At 44.9% G+C, this 20,042-nt stretch overlaps 2 protein-coding genes across 3 annotated transcripts; both read left to right on the top strand.

Moving 5' to 3' along the window:
* Positions 1-2,674: 2,674 nt before the first annotated feature.
* Positions 2,675-9,627, top strand: LOC114795574 (zinc finger protein 318). 2 transcript variants are annotated; one of them, XM_028989050.1, is made up of 8 exons: positions 2,675-3,011; positions 3,089-3,222; positions 4,119-4,674; positions 7,085-7,700; positions 7,820-7,935; positions 7,994-8,060; positions 8,794-8,912; positions 9,012-9,627. In XM_028989050.1, exons 1-8 carry the CDS (start codon positions 2,781-2,783, stop codon positions 9,372-9,374), a joined length of 2,202 nt encoding a protein of 733 aa, XP_028844883.1. In that variant the 5' UTR covers positions 2,675-2,780; the 3' UTR covers positions 9,375-9,627. The 2 variants fall into 2 exon arrangements, with proteins under 2 accessions (XP_028844883.1, XP_028844885.1); XM_028989052.1 differs by having other exon boundaries at positions 7,820-7,905.
* Positions 9,628-12,433: 2,806 nt separating this feature from the next.
* On the top strand, positions 12,434-18,289 carry slc17a5 (solute carrier family 17 member 5). Its single transcript, XM_028989066.1, has 11 exons — positions 12,434-12,635; positions 14,430-14,620; positions 14,932-15,165; positions 15,261-15,348; positions 15,416-15,502; positions 15,595-15,713; positions 15,851-16,012; positions 16,111-16,243; positions 16,356-16,503; positions 16,697-16,787; positions 16,926-18,289. The coding sequence occupies exons 1-11, from the start codon at positions 12,551-12,553 to the stop codon at positions 17,055-17,057; spliced, it is 1,470 nt and encodes a 489-aa protein (XP_028844899.1). The 5' UTR covers positions 12,434-12,550; the 3' UTR covers positions 17,058-18,289.
* The last annotated feature ends 1,753 nt before the right edge of the window (positions 18,290-20,042 follow it).

Genomic DNA, 20,042 nt, shown 5'->3' on the forward strand with positions numbered 1-20,042 from the left:
TCAGTATCACCCAAGCTCAGAAATATTAATTCTGTCTCGCCCTTTAAATCCTCACTCAAAACCCATCTGTTCCAGTGCACTTTCTCTCTCTGAGTCATTTGCACCTTCTAATTGGTTTGTAGTATATATGTCTTTTATTCTCAGAGGAATTTTTGTCCATCAGAGTACAATCTTGTGGAAATTCAGAAGTATAGAGCTGGGAGTAGAAAGTCCGGAAAGTATTGTAGTGTTGGCAGCCAATAGGGCTGGCCAAATTAGTAAAAGGGCCGCCTCTGGGGTTAGTTAGTTAAGGTTGTACCCACCATTAAGGTGAGGGTTGGGGGATTTAGTGGGCTGTTGCCTGGTAGTTGGGAGTAATTGGAGCAGGTAGGAGCATGTAATGATCTTGGGTGAATGGCTCCCTGCTGTTGACATCTTGTTCTGGTATCTGGTTTAAAGGTGCTAGCTAACAAAAGGCTTCTCTGAGCTACTCCGCTGTGTCAACATCTCTTCCTTCCCCATCGTGGAGCCTGTCTACTACAATATATATTGCAGTTCTTGACAAATCTATACAAAATACCTCTGTGTGTGGACTTGCTCTTTCTATAGTTAGAAGTGTAATTTAGCTTTTTTTTGAATGAAAAAGTAACTGTATGCAGATTCTGCTCACCAAGGGTGATGGTAAAATAAAACATTTCGTTGTGTCACCGTGTGCTGTGCTGCAGTGTTTCACAATGACAATCAATTTCATTTTCACGTTTAAACATAAAATTGTGCTATACTGGAAACCATCCAAGACAATAAAAAACACCTCACAAATTTGCTGGTTTATTGTCCTGCAATTATGTACTCCACCATGGCCCTGATGGATGTTCATTCATTTTAAAGGAGCGCCAGCCCTTCCCATGATGGCGGCTCCATTGACACATCCGCTCCCTCGGACGCGCCATTCAACGCAGCATCTGGTGCACATATATCTATGTCCATATAAACGCAAAATCCAGACCTGGATCGCAGCTTCCGCAGCCCGTCCACTGTCATGACGTGTAATGTTGTGATGCCCCCTAGTAGTCTGGCGTCCTGTGAAATGGTTCCTTGGTCCTATCTATTATTTACGCTACTACCACCACAAAAACACAACTGTGACATGGTAGAAGATTAATTAGGTGAGGTGTTCTTGGAAAGAGCGATGTGTTCTTGGAAAAAAACGGTCATGTGGCCTCACCTGAGGCCTGCTGGGTGTGAAGCATGAGGAAGTAGTCCTTATTCAGTACTTGGCGTGTTGACAATGCATTCCTCTAATATAGATACGACCCTATAAGCTTGTTACATTTCCTGACTACTTTCGTGCTGTGTGGTGGCTTTGCTAATTAAGGCCATTTACCAACACACGCTGCATCCGGAAAGCCACCAGCATGCACATGCACTCGTCACGCTCCTACCATCCGGTGCCAAAGCATTCGGGCCCTCGCTGTCAGACTGTGTAACAGCTTCATCTCCACAGGCCACCAGACACCTGAACACTCTGGACAGATATACACACTCTACCTCTGTTATATTGAGCAATAGCTCCTATTATTGCACCGTTCCAATTTGCACAGCAGTATTTGCACTATTTTTACTTTACGCACGTTTATTATTCATTTCACTTGTTTAGTCTGTGTAAATGTTTTTTTTGTTAAATGTTACTGTTGCACTGCCCTGGTTGGTCTGGGTAGCACACGGCCACTTTATGTCAGTATTTAATATTAAATTTTGCATGTAGCACCAGGTTCCAGAGAAACGATTCACTATGTACTGTTTACTGTGTATGTATCTGAAATGACAATAAAGCTCAACTTCAACTTCTTTGTGACATGCCAAATTACACCGCAATCTTTTACATATTACAGGAATGCATTATCAACATGATAAGTACTGCATAAAAGCCTACAAAGCCAAACGTGCAGTAGCCCCATCCTACCTCACAGCCCTTATAACACCTCGCACTGCACCTCGTATACCTCGCAGTACTGTTCGCCTGGTCCCTCCATCTCTGAAGGTAAAAGGAAGACGCTCATCTAGACTCTTCTCCGTCTTGGAATGAACTTCACCATAAGTTCAGAACAGCACAGTCGCTGTGCAGCTCAAGACCTTCCTCTTTAGAGAACATTTAGATGAACATGTAACCTTCTTATTGTCTGACTTCTGTATAGAATCTACAGCAGAGTGAGTAAAAAGATTGTATTCATAGTTGGGGGTCCTAGTGAACCAGAATTGATCACTTCATCGATGGTAACATGGAAGCACGCTGTAAGTCGCTCTGGATAAGGGCGTCTGGCAAATGCCTTAAATGTAAATGAAAGTGAAGTGATTGTCATTGTGACGCACTGCAGCACACTGTGACAAAGTGAAATGTGTCCTCTGTATTTTACCATCACCCTTGGTGAGCAGTGGGAAGCCACGACAGCCACCCAGGGAGCAGTGTGTGGGGACGGTGCTTTGCTCAGTGCCACCTTGGTGGTCCCGCAGGTCCCAGGTCAGGTGGCTTGGATTGTCACACGACCAGTTTTTCATTCTACCACCTTTCAACCTAAATATTTTTTTCCTGCATCATGTCCCCGTTGAGACTCCTCACTGTGCCCCGTGAGGCCTTAGCGCCGCCGCGCCGCTAGAGGGCGCCATGCGCGGAACGCCGAACCGGCTGCGCCGTAAACAGAAGAGGCCGGGCGGCTTGAACGCGGTTCGAGTTCGCGCAACTCGCTCCGGTTAAAAACCTCCCTAACATCGACGTAGTCGCGACGCGGCCTCTTAATGCCGGAATGTATCGCGGTCTGCACAACAGCCCAGGAGAATTTCCGCCGAGAGGCTTCGCGCACGGCGGACCTCCGTCCCCCTTCGGTGCCCGTTTCGGGTCTCCGTACGGAGCGACGTATCACGTCCCGCCGTCCCCGGTGTTCGGGACGCGGCTCCCGGTCAGAGCCGCCGGTCCTTTCGTCCCCGGAGCGGAGAGCGAGTGCCACGGTCCCGGTCCCAAGGAGACGTTCGTGGACGTGAGGCTCTTTATTCCTCATTAATTTGGCCTTGAATCTCGGTAATCGCCGCTAATGCTTTATTCGGCCTCACCCAGACGCGGCCGTTCAGCAGCCTGTCCGTGGACCACAGCATGGTGATCACTCTGGGCAACCAGCACATACTTCCGCCTCCCAGCCTTCCCCAGAGCTGGACGCCCGCAGCGGCCGAGTCGCGCAGCCTGGACGGCAGGTGGGCAGCCCGTTCAAAAAGTAGCTGATGGGTGTAAATAGTGCTTTGGTCGTTCTGGACCGTTCAGAAAGCGGCAGCTCAGGTGGTCGGATCTGGAATTTGTCCCCTTGTGACGTCACAAGGGGAAAAGTCATCTCACGTTTCTCATGCTTTTTCCAGCCCAGAGAATTTCCCACCTAAAAAAGTAGCTCCGCCGACTCTCTCATGGCCATCGTGGTAATTTCCACGAATGGCCGCTCAACCTCTATAGGCCGCTCTCCTCCTCGTCCCGCCTCTCTCCTCCTCATTAGCATTTAAAGCTACAGACACCGAAACGGCACATCCTGGGAAATCACATTGTGGGACTGGATCAGCGGCTGAATTTCGGAAAGAGACTTCAGACACAGTATTAGGGGACCAACGAGACCAAAATAAAAGCAAAAGGTTTTAATGTCAGGGGACCTTTTAACAACAAGATTTTAGAAAATCAGTATTATCCATCCTAGGGTGCTTAGCAATCAGACATGAATAGTCCATGAGCGTCCTGGAAGCGAGTGGTAAACAGCAATTCATTGAAAGCAAAGTGATTGTCATTGTGAGACACAGCAGCACAGCACACAATGCACACAACGAAATGTGTCCTCTGTATTTAATTATCACCCTTGGTGAGCAGTGGGCAGCCATGACAGGCGCCCGGGGAGCAGTGTGTGGGGACGGTGCTTCGCTCGGTGGCACCTTGGCGACTCGGGATTCGAACCGGCAACCTTCTGATTACGGGTTTTTACCCGCTAGGCCACCACTGCCAAATTCTTAATCAGATTATCTGTCACTTTTAGATGTTGTTTCATTGCTATGCCAAGCAGGAGCCTTTAATACTTGTTTTTTAATTTTTATTGGTAATAATGTTATTGTTGCAGTGAAAGAGCAGGGGAAGAGTTCCTCCAATCGCTGGCTGCTAAGGAGAGGTTTGGAAAAACCGAACGTCGAGATCACGGATCATCTTATTCAGAGAAGCATGGCTACTACAGACAGAGCTTGGACGGAGGGAAGGACCAGAGCCCATCGCCGAGGCGACGCAGTCGTAGTCGTGGAAGGAGCCGCGCCCGGAGCAAGAGCCGCGCCCGGAGCAAGAGCCGCGCCCGGAGCAAGAGCCGCGCCCGGAGCAAGAGCCGCGCCCGGAGCAAGAGCCGCGCCCGGAGCAAGAGCCGCGCCCGGAGCAAGAGCCGACCGCGCAGCATGAGCCGGAGCCAGGAGAGGCGTCAGTATCAGGCCAAAAGCGACTCCGGTTACGGGCGGAGCATAGACCACGCCCACTGGAGTGCTGGAGACCGCGCCAGCCATGCCAGCAGCAGCAGCAGCAGTCTGTGCTCCGGCAAAGTGCCAAGTGTCTTCCAAGAACTCAAGCAGGTCTTACAGAGCAAAGAGCTGGAGGAGCACCTGTCCGTAGTAAAGAACGCCTACTTAAGGAATCAGGTACTACTTCCTGCATGTTCCCGGTGTTCCGGCATTCTACTTAGAAGGGCTTGTCTTTCTCAGACAACTACGCTTCAATATAGATTATTGCAGAATCTATTTCTCCACGGGAAAAGTAACGAGGTACTGTGGTAACGGGATTTTCACCATTCCCACGATTTTCATTTGTTGTGTGAATTATTGGGCCTGATTGTGCTGCATCTGAAATTAATGTTGTGTGTTTTTTGTGGGTTTACTCAGCGCCAGTTTCCTCTTACGTTACATTACCGTTCAGGTTGGGTTCATTTCGTGCACAAAATGAAACAATGCAAAATCATGATTTCTTTTCCCCAGATGTCTGAAGCAATTGTTCCTTCATTTTTACTGAACTTGAACAGTAAATTAATAAAAAATTAAATAAATAAGTGACAGAAATAAATAAATAAGACAACTTATAAATACACATTTTTTACTAAGATGCTAGATGGAATTTAACAGAATTCTCAATTGTGCTATTTTTGTAATCATTAGAAGCCATATCTTTCATAAAAATTCAATTATTTGACCCAGTTCTATAGTGTGTGTGTGTGTGTGTGTGTGTGTGTGTGTGTGTGTGTGTGTGTGTGTGTGTGTGTGTGTGTGTGTGTATATATATATATATATATATATATATATATATATATATATATATATTATGCTAATGGTTTTATGTTCAAAATTAGATGCTTGCGTGGACGTTGCCTAGTAGGTAACACACTCGCCTCTGAACCAGACAACTACAGGGTCAAATCACACTTACTATTAGGGGTGTTAGAAAATAATGTTTTTTGTATGCAAATTTAGTCCAAAGTTCAGTTCTAAGTTATGCTGTTTTGTCTGAATTATTAATGTTTTTACATTTCCAGTCACCTGTAGAATATCGTACAGTATATGTACAGTATCACAATAGATCATGATATAATCGTATCGTGATATGTATCGCATCGTGAGTTCCTTGCCTACACACACCCCCACTTACTACCATTGTGTCCCTGAGCAGGGCACTTGACCCTGAGTGTCTCCAGGGGGGGACTGTCCCTGTCACTACTGAGTGTAAGACATGATCAAATATTTTGAAATGTAAGTTTGATAAATATTTGAAATGTAAATTTAGCATCTCAGCTTATTAGAACATTGAAGGTAATCATTTAAAAAAAGTAAACACATGGTTAAAATATTATTTGCACTGGTATTTTAGGTTACATATATTAGGGCTGCACGATTTGGGGAAAAAGACATATTGCAATTATTGAGATCAATATTGCGATATGCGATTGCGATAAGATAGACACTTGCTTGTATATCAATGAAAAGTCGCATACAAATTACTAATAGTGAAATGTTTCATTTCAAAGTGAAACATACAAACTACTTTTAACAACTTGAAATGCCCAGTGCTTTCATACAATATTCTACAAAATTAAATAATCACAAAAAACTCTTTACATTACTGTCGAACGACAAACCCTGGTAAGGCTAAACAACTGTTTTGATTATATTTGGCCATTATAAAATCCCGTATTATAGTTCTTACGTTTAACCAAAACGTTTTTTGGAGGCTGACTTGAACACAGAGATGCATAGCTTTGCTAGCTTAGCTAAGGTTAAGATTTGTAAACTGAGGTGAATTTCTTTAGGAAACCTTCAAAGTTTGAGAAAAGTTAACTAAACAGCTAAGAACAGTCTAAATAGTTAATGCCTACGTTTAGCCAAAATGTTGTTTGGAGGCTGACTTGAACACAGGAATGCATAGCTTCGCTAGCTTAGCCTAGCTTAGCTAAGGTTAAGACTTATAAAACGGGATTTTATAATGGCCAAATATATTCAAAACAATTGTCCAGCCTTACCTATGAAATGTAATCCCCCGGGATCTGGTTTGGAGCGTACAGCGGTTTGTACAGCCCCAAGCAGCACAAGAGTGAGGCATTTTATGCACTTCTCTCCATAGACGTGTATATGCTTCACGCCACAGCACAGCCTATCGCAATATGGCGGCGACGTTGACGTACGATGCAGCTCGTCATGCGGCGTCTATCCATATGTCTATGCGAATCACGAATTTGAGGTCTCCATTGAACCGAATCGAAAGTCATGTGACCAAACACATCACAATCGACTGAAGTGAGACTTCAGTCAGCTCGCAAACTTTGAGAGAATGAGTGATATGTTGCCGATTCAATCCATGCACTAATAATTTAAATCGCAGCTTTTTGCGTTCATGTAATCGCACAGACTGACATTGCGATTACGATTATATATATATATATATATATATACACACACACACACACACACACACACACATTCATACATTTTTTGTCGCAGCCCTAGAAATTAGTCATATGAACTATATTCAGAATGAAAACAGACATCTTGTGTTTTCCGTTTTCAGGGTAAGGAGTCTTTAAGTCCACTCCTGGATGCTGACTTCTCCAGAGGGATGGTGACCTCCTTTAATCTTAAGGACAAGAAACCTGGTGAAGATCAGCTTGATGCCGGTGACAGCTCTCTCTTGCCGCACGAAAGGGTCCGGCAAGATGGCAGCGGCTTCTCCAGGATCCTAAGCATGATGGGAGTCTGTAGTGAAAAACCACAAGAGAAGGAGACGGCAGTGGACATCGACATTGACGATGAGGAGAAATTTCTCTACGGAGATCAAGAATCTCTGCCGTCCCAGACGAGGCCAGGCGAGAGTCGGACGCCTGTCACGGGTTCTCCCCGGCATCAGATCATTAAGGGCATACTTGGTGACCCCGGCATGAATCACATCCTAAAGCAAGCCAAACAAGCTCTGGATATGACCCGTTCGAGGCTCGCGGCCCCCGACGAGCCGGCCTCAGCCGAGGAGCAGGTCAAGGTGAGTGAAGAGGAGTGCGAGAAAATCAAGAATCTTCTCAAGAGCGTTGGACTGAACTTTGGAAAGGCAGAATTATGCAAGATGGCGGCCAGGTTACGAGAACGTCCCAGAGAGAAGCCGGCATCTGAGCCTTCGCGGTCTTCATCCAGAGGTGAGGAAAGTCTGAGTCGTGCCAGTGCTGTTGTCTTGAACTCAAGGAAATGTGAGTGACCGGCACCAGGAGTTACGGCGTTAGGCATCTTCTCAGTCTCAAAAACGTTCTCTTGACAGAGCTGAAAGTGGAGGACAGAAGCTGGCTCTCGGCAGAAAGCGGAAGCCACGCTCGCCAGAGCACCAACCCCCGACGCAGGGAAACGGTGACTGGCCAGGATTCGAACCGCTGGACCGTACGTTGGCCGGTTTATTAATATTGTCCCGTGTCTTCATCTGTTTGTCCTGTTGCAGGAAGTGGAGAGGCAAAAGAGGAAAGACCACCATGTCAAGGAACTGGAGGGGATTTTAAAAGAGGAAGGTACTGAAGCTTGGCCCACTTTAAGCGCTGCACTGGGTTGCACTGGAGCTTACATTTACATTTACAGCATTTACCAGACGCCCTTATCCAGAGCGATTTACAATCAGTAGTTACAGGGACAGTCCCCCCCTGGAGACACTCAGGGTTACGTGTCTTGCTCAGGGACACAGTGGTGGGGCAGTGGTGGCCTAGCGGTTAAGGAAGCGCCCCCGTAATCAGAAGGTTGCCGGTTCGAATCCTGATCTGCCAAGGTGCCACTGAGCAAAGCACCGTCCCCACACACTGCTCCCCGGGCGCCTGTCATGGCTGCCCACTGCTCACTCAGGGTGATGGGTTAAATGCAGAGGACAAATTTCACTGTGTGCTGCGTATCACATGTGACAATCACTGCACCTAACCTAACTAACTAACAATGGTAGTAAGTGGGGTTTGAACCTGGGTCTTCTGGTTCATAGGCTAGACTACAACCACCCAGTGGAATATAACAACTTACCATATTTATGGGATTTAACGTTATTATAGAAAACAGTTAATTAAAATGGCATCATATTGATCAATACTCCAGTCCAGACATTCCTAGTGTGTAACCATGGCATCTGGAAATTGCTGCCAGTTAGTCCTGAGTATCAGGGGAAGTTCTGTGTTCACCGACGATGAAACGTCTTGTCTGCGGAGCGTACGGAAAGCCAGACAGACGAGGTAATGAGATGGGAAGTCTTCTCTTGCGTTACAGGCGTGGATTTCCTGGTTCCAGTGATTGGCTTTTACTGTAATATTTGTGAGGAGTTCTTCGGGAACATGGACAGTGCTCAGAGCCATGCCGATCGTCACAGACGCAACGAAGCGCTCAAGGTATTCCCTCATTTTTAATGGCCAAGCTCACCAGCTAGAACATGAGAACACTTTTTCCACATTCATCCTGAGCGTTTTTGTTCTTTTCTTTATGAACAGAGACACACAGGAGAGCAGCGCCCTGGCGGTTCAGCGAGCACGGACCACCACAAACGGTGTGACGCTGCAAGTGGGCATCAGCTCGCTTGTGTTAAAGAGGAGAGGAGAACGCCACCAAGGCCTTTTAAAGAGAGTCGCGAGTCAAGTCCATGCGCTTCCCGAAAGCGTCACTGGGACGAGGGAAAGGAGGAGGAGAGGAACTCTGGCCCACTGTCCAAGGTGAAGACGAAGGAGAAAAAAACACCAGAAAAGGGCAAAATCAGCGACGGGGAAGATGCGCTGTCTGGGAAAGCCGGGAAGAAGAAGAAGAAGAAAAAGGAGAAGAAGAAGAAAAAGGAGAAGAAGAAGAAAAAAGCAGATTAGGATGCTGGCTTTTTCTCTTTTCACGTTTCTCCGGAAATGGCAACATTGGTATTAAAGTTGAATACAGGCTCACACTCTGTATTTCCACTTTTTTGCAACTTTTCTACACAGGATGTGAACAGCTATGTAAAATGGAATAAAACGGCCACTCTAAAACAGCTTCTTTTTGTTTAGACCGTATCGGAGCTTCTTTACAGAAGCAGTGTTAAAATGACCTTGTGGGAAATAAAGAAATAAACCCAAGAATGTTGAACTGAGTGCTGTTGTTTTTCTGAAGCAGCTGTGATTGGGGGAAGCAACAGTTTGTCTTAAATGTGGTATGTTTACTGTCCAAGTTCCTGTACTCCACGTCAACACTGTGGTGAAAAAGGCCCGGCAGCGTCTCTACCACCTCAGACGCCTGAGAGACTTTAGACTGCTCTCCAAGGAGCTCAGGAACGTCTACTCCTGCACCATAGAGAGCATCCTGACGGGAAACATCTCAACCTGGTTTGGGAACAGCACCATGCATGACAGGCGAGCCCTACAGAGGGTGGTTCCAACAGCTGAACGCATCATCTGTACCAAGCTCCCTGACCTTCAATCCATCTACAGCAAGCGGTGCTGTACCAGGGCCAGGAAGATGGTGAAGGACCTCAGCCACCCCAACAATGGACTCTTCTCTCTGCTGCGACCAGGGAAGCGACTCCCTGACGTCCAACACAGAGAGAACGAGGAGGAGCTTCTTCCTGCAGGACATACGAGCTTCAACCACATCGACACTACAAAGGACAGAACTTTAATACACTCCAGCACTTCTGGACTCAATCCCCCCAGAATCCTTGCGCAAACTTTTTTACTTTTTCTCAACTCATTTGCACACCTTCACCCAACCTGTTACACATGTTTTATGTTAAAAACACAAAAGTGTAATATTTGGTTATGTTTGCAATATTTGTGTGCCGGAGTTAAATGGTTACACTAGATTTATAAGTGTATTTCTTCTTTCTTGTGTCTTTTATTTTCTTATTTTCTAAAGACTTTTATTTTGTTTACCTGTATTCTGATGTGGGTAAGGGAATTATAATGATAATCCGGGTGTTTGTTTAATTGGAGAATGTTAAAATGTGTTAATGTTTTTGGTTATGTTAAATATGTTTCTGTATTTTTGTTTGTTCAAGTTATGATTATTATAAAAAGTTATGTGGGTTCTAAAACTTTGATCACCCCCCGAAAAGTGGTTGGATGCGGCCGTGCCCTTGGGTTAGTGGGTTGGAGACCCGGTTTAGTTCTCTTAGACACATGGCATGAGCTGTGAGAGGTGCGTGGGGTTTGTGTGTAAAAAGTTATTGCTTCTATTTTAATTTATGTACATATTCGGAATATTTTGCATGTGTGTTATTTTGTGAATATTTCTTTATGTTCTGTTATTACTGTATATTGTAGAGAGAGGTGCAGAGAGACGCGATTTGTGACGCGATATTCTGACCTTGCTTTTGTACAGAGAATACACTTTGCACGGAAAATCGCTTGGGTGTCGGCTCGTCATTGCGGTTCAAGAAAAGAAATAAAAAAATTACACAACGCAGAAGAAGAACCGCTACATTTGCATATTGGTTTACATTTACAGCATTTACCAGACGCCCTTATCCAGAGCTACTTACAATCAGTAATTACAGGGACAGTCCCCCCCTGGAGACACTCAGGGTTAAGTGTCTTGCTCAGGGACACAATGGTAGTAAGTGGGATTTGAACCTGGGTCTTCTGGTTCATAGGCGAGTGTGTTACCTGCTAGGCTACTACCACCCTGGTGCATTGTATAGTTGCAATATTTGCAATACTGTAGTCTGTAGCAGTCGCTAAAGCATTTCACTGCATATCATATCGTGTATGACTGTGTATGTGACAAGTACATTTTGAATTTGAAATTGTAATTCTCATTTGTGCGTTCTGCTAATATGTAAAGCACAGTCCAAAAGTTTGGACACCTTCTCATTCAATGTCTTTTTTTTATTTTCATGACCATTTACGTTGGTAGATTCTCACTGAAGGCATCAAAACTATGAATGAACACATGTGGAGTTATGTACTTAACAAAAAAAGGTGAAATAAGTGAAAACATGTTTTATATTCTAGTTTCTTTGCTCTGATTACTGCTTTGCACACTCTTGGCATTCTCTCGATGAGCTTCAAGAGGTCGCCACCTGAAATGCTTCTCCAACAGTCTTGAAGGAGTTCCCAGAGGTGTTTAGCACTTGTTGGTCCAGCTCACCCCAAACCATCTGGATTGGGTTCAGGTCCGGTGACTGTGGAGGTCAGGTCTCCACTTTTTGTTAAGTAAATGGTCATGAAAATAAAGAAAACACATTGAATGAGAAGGTGTGTCCAAACTTTTGGCCTTTACTGGATATATTAGTTGCTCACTCTCCATAAACACCTAGTCTTGACTTAGTCCATCCCAGCACTCAGACACCACACATACACTAATTCATCTCTAGTGGATACCTTTGGACAGCAGGACGAATCCAGACTAAACCGTTGCCAGTAGTGGTGAGGAAAACTGGGATTCGAACTTCCCTACTGCGTGACCTTCTATTGGTCTACTAGTATCATTTAATATTTATAATTCTGATGGATCCTCTGGACATCGTAGGACCTGGTTGCTTGGAAATAACGACAAGATGTTACATTTAAATAGCTTGACTGGAAAGAGGATTCATTTCTGATGCAGCATAATTACTGCCAATAATTCACAAGCAAATGAAAATGAAAACGCAGTGGTTAAGGAAGTGGCCCCGTAATCAAAAGGTTGCCGGTTCGAATCCCAATCCACCAAGGTGCCACCGAGCAAAGCACCATGTCATAGTTTCACAATGACAATCACTTCACTGTCAATTTCATATTGAAGCATAGTTGTCTGTTATATTTGCCTGAAAAAAATAAAAGCCCCTCTATGTTCAATGTCGGCACACCAGGAATCGATAACACATCATTGGGATATATCGCCATTTATTTAGAAGCTGTAGTTCCCCCTCCGGGCCGCTGGGGGGCACTGTGACCAGCGCGGCGTCGGCGTTCAGAAGAGGCTCCGGGCGGTGAGGGGCAGGCGGCGTCTCGGCTGTCTCCCGCAGTCGGGCCCCCGGGGTGTCACGGTGTGGCCGCGTCTCTCCGCGGCCTGAACTCACGCCGGCTGCGACATGGACGTCTCCGCGTCCGACACGGAGACCGACGACTACGCCAAGCCGCTGCTGCGGCGTAAAGAGGAGGGAGACGCCCCGAGAGGTAAAACCTGCACCCGGCGCCACAGAGTTAAACTCGACTTTTCACCTTCTTCTTCTGGTCGTCTTTTTTTCGGACTTGCGTGTAGCTGGTGGCGGTTTGTTGACCGACGTCAGCTGACGTTCGCGCAGGAAGCGGAACGCTGCGAGTCTCGACTCAGCATCTCTGTCACGGGACGAGGAAGCAGCTTTTATTTTTTAATTCTGCGGTCCCACAAATTCTCGGTTTATACCCGCGGCGGACAGAGAGAGGACATTTTAACTTGGAAAAAACATGCAAAATCATAAAGCAATATCATGCAATTCCAAAATGCATTCCACAAGAACCCCTTTTCTTTTTTTTTACTTTACTTTACTTTACTTTACTTTATTTGGCAGACGCTTTTATCCAAAGCGACTTACAATGGGAAGACACCAGCAATTCTCGTTCGATTTCTATAGAATATCAAGTATACAAACTAAGAGCCCTGATAAGGCTTAGACTTGTCATTGAAGAACATGCTCGGAGAGTGTTGGGTGCTAGACTAAGAAAAATTATAATGTATTTATACATTGTGTATTTGTTTGTTAAATGTGTATGCATGTGTATGTGTTAAATTTATCTGTAATATTTTTGGAATAAGAGGGTTTTCACCTTCTTCTTAAAAGTGGTGATAGTCTCGGCTAGTCGTGTGGAGGAGGGTAGGTTGTTCCACCAGCCAGGGACAACAACGGAGAACAGACATGATTGGAATCGGAGACCCCGTGAAGAAGGAATTTTTAGTCTCCTTTCGTTTGCCGATCTGAGAGAGCGTGTAGGAGTGTAGCTAGGTAGTAGTGTGTTGATGTAGGAGGGCGCAGTTCCATTTACAGCCCTGTAGGCAGCATCAAGGATTTGAACTCAATGCGAGCAGCTACCGGGAGCCAGTGGAGGGAGGTAAGAAGAGGTGTAACATGGGTGTATTTTGGCTGATTGAAGATGAGGCGGGCTGCCATATTTTGGACCATCTGGAGTGGTTTTATGGAGTGGAGTGGTTTTACTTTTATTAACAACAGTCAACGTAAATACAAACAATAACAACAGTCCTGAGATTGGGCCCAAGCTCTCAAATAAAGTTATATAAAATTACAATAAAAAACGGAGGGAAAAAATTATAAAAATGAATAAATAGACAAACTTTAAAGCAAACATATAAACTTAAAAGAGACATAAGTGGCCTATCCAACAAGGCTTTGAACTTTCAAAGATGAGTCTTCAACTGTAGTTGTGCTGTCAACTGTTCCATTATATTTAACTGTCTGATTTTTTTTTTGATTTTTTTTTTATCCATTGTGAGATTGTGGGTGGTTCAGGTTTCAACCAATAAGTTATCATTTTTCTTGCAGCCATTAGTAGGAGATGAATCAATCTGGGAATTTGTACAGTAGACACATTAAAGGGTCCCAGGAAAGATTCGCTTTTATGGAGCCCTTCCACGTGCCCCTTAACTTCAGTCCAAAAATGTTGAACAGTGGGACAGTCCCAGAATATGTGCGTTTGATAACGTCCACAGTTCGTCCAGCACTTATTGCTACCCCCACTCCCAGAGCTGAGAGACTTTAGTGGTGTCCTGAAAAAACGAATTTTAGACTTCGTCAAATTCCTTCCATATTTGGCTCCCCACCCCCTTATGACAACCAGAACAAACACTTTTTCCAAATATCATCATCCAGTGTCAAATTGAGTTCCATTTCCCACAAGAACCTGTTTAAAGTCGGCATTTTGCACCTTGTACACAGCGAACTGTACTAATTCTATTTTCTTTTCTCCTCCCATGAGCCCGTGCGTGCTGCTCCTGCCGATATGGCCTGGCCGTTCTTTCGTGCTACGCCTTCTTCGTGGCGTACGCCCTGCGGGTCAATCTCAGCGTGGCCATGGTGGACATGCTGAACTCCAGCTCCAGCGGCAACCACAGCTCCTCGGTCTGCCCCAGCCACAGCGGGCCGCCGCGGCCGAACCACAACCACACCGTGAGAGACCCCCCGGTGCACCCCCTACACCCCTTTGCAGTACACGTCACAAACAGTGGGCAGTGGGGGCCTAGCGGTTAATGAGCGGCCCCGTAATCGGAAGGTCGGGCGCCTGTCATGGCTGCCCACTGCTCACCAAGGGTGATGGTTAAATGCAGAGGACGCATTTCACTGTGTGCACCGTGTGCTGTGCTGCTGTGTATCACACAATGACAATCGCTTCACTTTATAGACGCACGCTGTGTTTTTATGGCTTTTATGGTACGTGGTTGGGCGTGCCTGCTGCTTGACCGCTGCCCCTTCCGCTGCAGGCCAGCGTTTATAACTGGGACTCGGAGACTCAGGGGTGGATCCTGGGCTCCTTTTTCTATGGCTACATCTTCACACAAATCCCGGGCGGCTACCTTGCCCGCAAGTACGGCGCCAAGTGGCTTCTGGGAGTCGGTATCCTTGGCACCGTGGTTTTCACCTTGCTCACTCCGCTGGCGGCGGATCTTGGAGCCGGGTACCTCATCGCTGTCCGAGTGTTGGAAGGGATCGGAGAGGTTGGTTTTTTTTTTTTTCTCTCCCCTAAACACTATTTTAGATCCTTGACTTTCTGTTGCGGACGTTTCCATTCGGCTCTCCGTTGCCCCAACAGGGGGTGACGTTTCCTGCCATGCATGCAATGTGGGCGTCCTGGGCCCCTCCCCTGGAAAGAAGCCGACTTCTCACCATCTCCTACACCGGTAAGGAGCACGGACCGCATTCCCGCGCGCACGATACTTATCCGGTGACGTACACGCATTTGTTCAGGTGCTCAGCTGGGAACCGTCGTGGCCCTGCCCCTGTCCAGTCAGATTTGTTTCTACTTGGACTGGACGTACGTTTTCTACGTGTTTGGTGAGTGTGTGTGTGTGTCGTGAATGTTCTTTTGGGAGAATTCCCTGGAGTGAAGCGGCCAAACTAATTGTGAATCTCTGTGCTGATTTAAGGAGCTGTTGGGCTGCTATGGTTTGTACTCTGGGCCTTGCTGGTTAGCAGTACCCCCGAAACACACCCCAGAATATCAGAAAAAGAAAAACTCTACATCATTACATCTCTTAAAAATGAGGTATGACTCTGTTTCCGAATGGTTATAAGCATGTTTTTGCCAAAGTTATCTTCTGGTATTCAAGATATGTTCCTAATGATAAATTATTATTATTTTTTAATTTTTTTTTAATGCTGGTGTTTTCTGTCCTCTTGTAGCTGTCTTCTACAACTGACCAGGTACCCTGGATGTCCATTTTGACGTCTGTGCCACTGTGGGCGATTGTCGTTGCCCATTTCTCCTACAACTGGGCATTCTACACACTGCTGACGCTGCTGCCCACATATATGAATGATATTTTGGGTTTCAGTATCAAACAGGTGACTCAACATCACACCATCCATCACATGTCAGTCGAAGTAACTGATGATCGTAAATCATTCACTGTGTGTGTGTGTGTGTGTGTGTGTGTGTGTAGAACGGAATGGTGTCTGCATTACCATATCTTGGCTGCTGGCTGGTGGCATTATTTGGTGGTCAGCTGGCAGACTACCTGAGAGAGACCCTTCAGATTCGCACTGTCATCGTGCGCAAGGCTCTCACTCTCGTCGGTAAGGAAGTTGTATATGTATATACACACAGTATGTGTACCTCGACCCGGGTGATCTTTATGTGGAGTTTGCATGCGTCAAGTCGCCGAATTTTATGTCTGTGTTTCCGCAGGCATGATTGGACCTGCAATATTCTTGATAGCAGCCGGGTACACCGAATGCAACTACATCCTGGCCGTGGTCTTCCTCACCATCTCGTCGTCTCTGGGCGGCCTGAGCGCTTCTGGCTTTAATATCAACCACCTGGACATTGCTCCTCCGTAAGACCACAGCTTTCACTGTACTCTGATCAGCTCTGATCCGGAGCGTCCAGTTACTCATTACAGGGGCCGCTTCTGTTAGTCTTACTAACTGTATTCAACACTCTTCAAAATAATTCGTTTTCATACAGGCTGTTCCACATACTACTATATTAAAAGAAAAAACCCTTTTCCCGTGTTTTCTTCCTTGTAGTTATGCTGGGGTTTTACTAGGAATCACCAACTCCTTCGCAACAATTCCTGGCATGGTTGGACCAGTCATAGGGAGAGCCCTCACAAGAAATGTATGTAAAGAGTTCAATTTGAGCGTCATGCCTTTGCAGTGCATGCTTTAGTATGAAATATAGTAATAATAATAATAATAATATTGATCAGTAATTAACAGTAAGAATGACACTTTACTCTGCTTGTTTTTGTTCCAGAACACTATTGGAGAGTGGCGGACTGTGTTCTACATCTCGGCCGCCATTAACATATTCGGTGCGGCCTTTTACACGGTGTTTGGGAAGGGCACAGTGCAACAGTGGGCCGTCCATCGAGTCCATTCACAGTGAAACTCAAGAGGAGGAGAGAATAATCCTTGGAGGACATGACCGGGGAAAAAATACACCTCTCCCCCCCCACATGCATTAATGAGATTAGAAAACTTGAAGGACTCAGTGGTCTTAGGTCTTGGAGTAATCCACACACATTCTTTTTACACCAGAGCAAATAAAAGCCACAATATTGTAGTTAGATACTTGACATGGATAATGGTAAATAGTTGACTTGTATGAGTCTTGATATTCCATTTTCTTCCTTGTAAATTTGTTCACTTGCAAAAAAAAACATAATTCTGTGGCAATTCAGTTGGCTTTCAGGATATTTGAAAATGTGATTTGGCACAAACTGGCAGAGAAAAACAATGTGAATATCTCTCGAAAATACTAGTTATACCGATTTTAGTGCATTTTGTAAGCAAACTTGCTTTATTGGAAGAAACAGGTGTTCTGGAACCACACCAGACTATGGGTCGGCATGATGGGCTTTATGCTCAAGGGCTTGATGTGCTATCGGGTATTGCCTACGTTCTAGGCAAATAGTCAAGAAGGGAATTCTGTGTAGCGTCAGCAGATGACAGGGAAAGGCATTTTGTCTGCTATTTTTTGTTAAAATTACGTCATGTTCAAAGTACACTAACACAGCTAGTAATTCTGGTAATATATTCAGCCTGTTGGCATGCTTCAAACGTGATTGTCACATGATATCATGTGTCAGGGATCAACTTTTCCTTCTTTATAGATGTGCCTTACCTAAGAGAGCACTTTTTTTTTTTTTTTTTTTTTTAAGGTGATTTTGTAATTTTTCTATATGAAACTTTATTTTTTGTATAAGCATTTTGTTATGTGCAAATACTTGATTTGATTTGTGAACATGATTGCTTAATGCAACTGAGGGGTTTCACATTTTCAGCACTTTTTCTGGGGTCTAGCTGGGCCTGATGAGGTGTAGAGGTTTATAAGCTTCATTCATTCATCTGTTGAAAAAATGTTGAAAAAAAGGTAGCTGTGGTAGGAATGCCAGGCCATTGCCATGATTCGATACAGAATTTACTGATAATTTATTTCTGTTCATTTTGGCTTAATGTTTACATGTTAATTTTTGAGAATATGATCCTTGCCATTTCTTTTTAGGAATCAATGTTTATAGCTGTTATACCATAAAAAATAAAAAAAAAAGTTGCAGCTATGATCAAATGTAATCAATGCCAAGTTCATTTAAGGGGATGATACAGTAGACTTAAAGACTTAGTCTTTTTTTTTTTTTTTTTTTCCCCTATTTCCTGTAAATGTAGCATCTGCTTTGTCACAACACAGCTGGCATGTTTGTCTACAGCAGAAGTACTTCAATTTTTGACAGATGTGCTGCGAAAGTGCTTGGACCAGACTGTTGATTCTGATTCTGGCCTGTGATGCTGCTTTTGATTTCGAGTTGGTAAATGGGTCATGTTGGGAGACGGAACAGCATCTGACACCCGTTACCTCGCATTTTGTGTTGCATATTATTTGTTGAACCATTGTTCTCATCAATCTGCTCTCTGGGCCTTCTTGTCCTCATTGTTGTATTGTTTTCGCACAAAAGCCACCCAGTAAATGTCTGCAAATAACAGGGCTCTCAAGTGTCACACACTGAGCATGACAGTCACTCTTTTTTAGTCTTTCGACATGCACTCCCACCACATACTGCATTTATCAAACAGAAACGTAATTTGTCGGTGCCGCAGGGCTCGATAGTTCTCAGATCGTGGCACAGTATGAGATGAGCGCATCTCAGCTGGGTCCTAGAGCCTGTCCTCTGGCACTCAATCAGAAAAAGAAAAATGGCCTAGACAATAGCAATAGCAGGATTGCATCTGGGTAAAATACAACACAACAAGCATTGAAAAGGCCTCCTGAGATTCTTTGCATTATTCTGCTACTTGTAGTAAAATCTTCTGAAAAGATTGAAGTCAGAAAGACAGACAGACAGAGGGAGCTTTAATCAGGCCTTAAAAGTTAGCCCTGAGGCTACAGCTTTTTAAAAGCTCATACCCGACATTATTGTGGCGGCCGACATGACTGTACCAACAAGGGCACGTTACGGGTTTTTCTGGTTGCCAGTGCAACCAGAACGTAATTGCCATCGGCTAGCCTCTGAAAAGGAATAATGCATACACCAAACGCAATTTAACCGCGGTGATAAATGTGCTCCCCTCTCCCCACAGTAAAAAAACTAAATGTTTTTTGGTTTGGCTCAGAAATGATTTTCTCAAAATAACGTGGACAAATGATTGATACGATGATTGATTTAATCAAATTGCAAATGTCTTAGTACATGTCTCATGTGTCTCAGTTCATCTTTGCAAATGGTTATGTACAAGTAGGCTACAGTTAGATCCTGTTGATCTAAACTAGTTAATTCTCAGTCTAATTGTTGGTCTCTCCAAATCACGTCAGCATGGCTTCATTGTGTAGGTCATCATGTGCAGAATAGTTTGTTCAATTGTCAAAACACCATATATGAATGTCTTGGAACATTTGATGAATTCATAGCTTTGGAGGCAGCCCGAAAGTGATTAGTTGTCACATGCACGGCAGCCAGTGCACACAGTGAAATTTGTCCTCTGCATTTACTGTAAACCATCCCCTGAGGGAGCAGTCTGTGGGGATGGCGCTTTACTCAGTTCGGCAATCGAACCACCAACCTTCTGATTACGGGTCCACTTTCTTCCGGCCACCACGGCCCTTCTTACTGTAAAATCCTCTTTTTTTTTTCAGTTTTATACATAATTGTATTCTGTTAGACTTCTTCCACAGGGACAAAACATCCAGCCACTTTAACTAGCAGTGCTTGCACAATGCCAAAGGGACGCTGCATTTTGGGGGCGCTGACTATTTACATGAGGAAGGAATTGAGTTTTGACATATGGGTAAACTGTTCTGGGAGACACACGAGGTTTTGCAGGTGATCCTGAACCATCTAGGTTATAAAGCACTAAGTGAATGCAAACGGGCCAAAGC

This window comes from Denticeps clupeoides, chromosome 8, assembly GCF_900700375.1.
Source record: "Denticeps clupeoides chromosome 8, fDenClu1.1, whole genome shotgun sequence".
Classification (NCBI taxonomy): domain Eukaryota; kingdom Metazoa; phylum Chordata; class Actinopteri; order Clupeiformes; family Denticipitidae; genus Denticeps; species Denticeps clupeoides.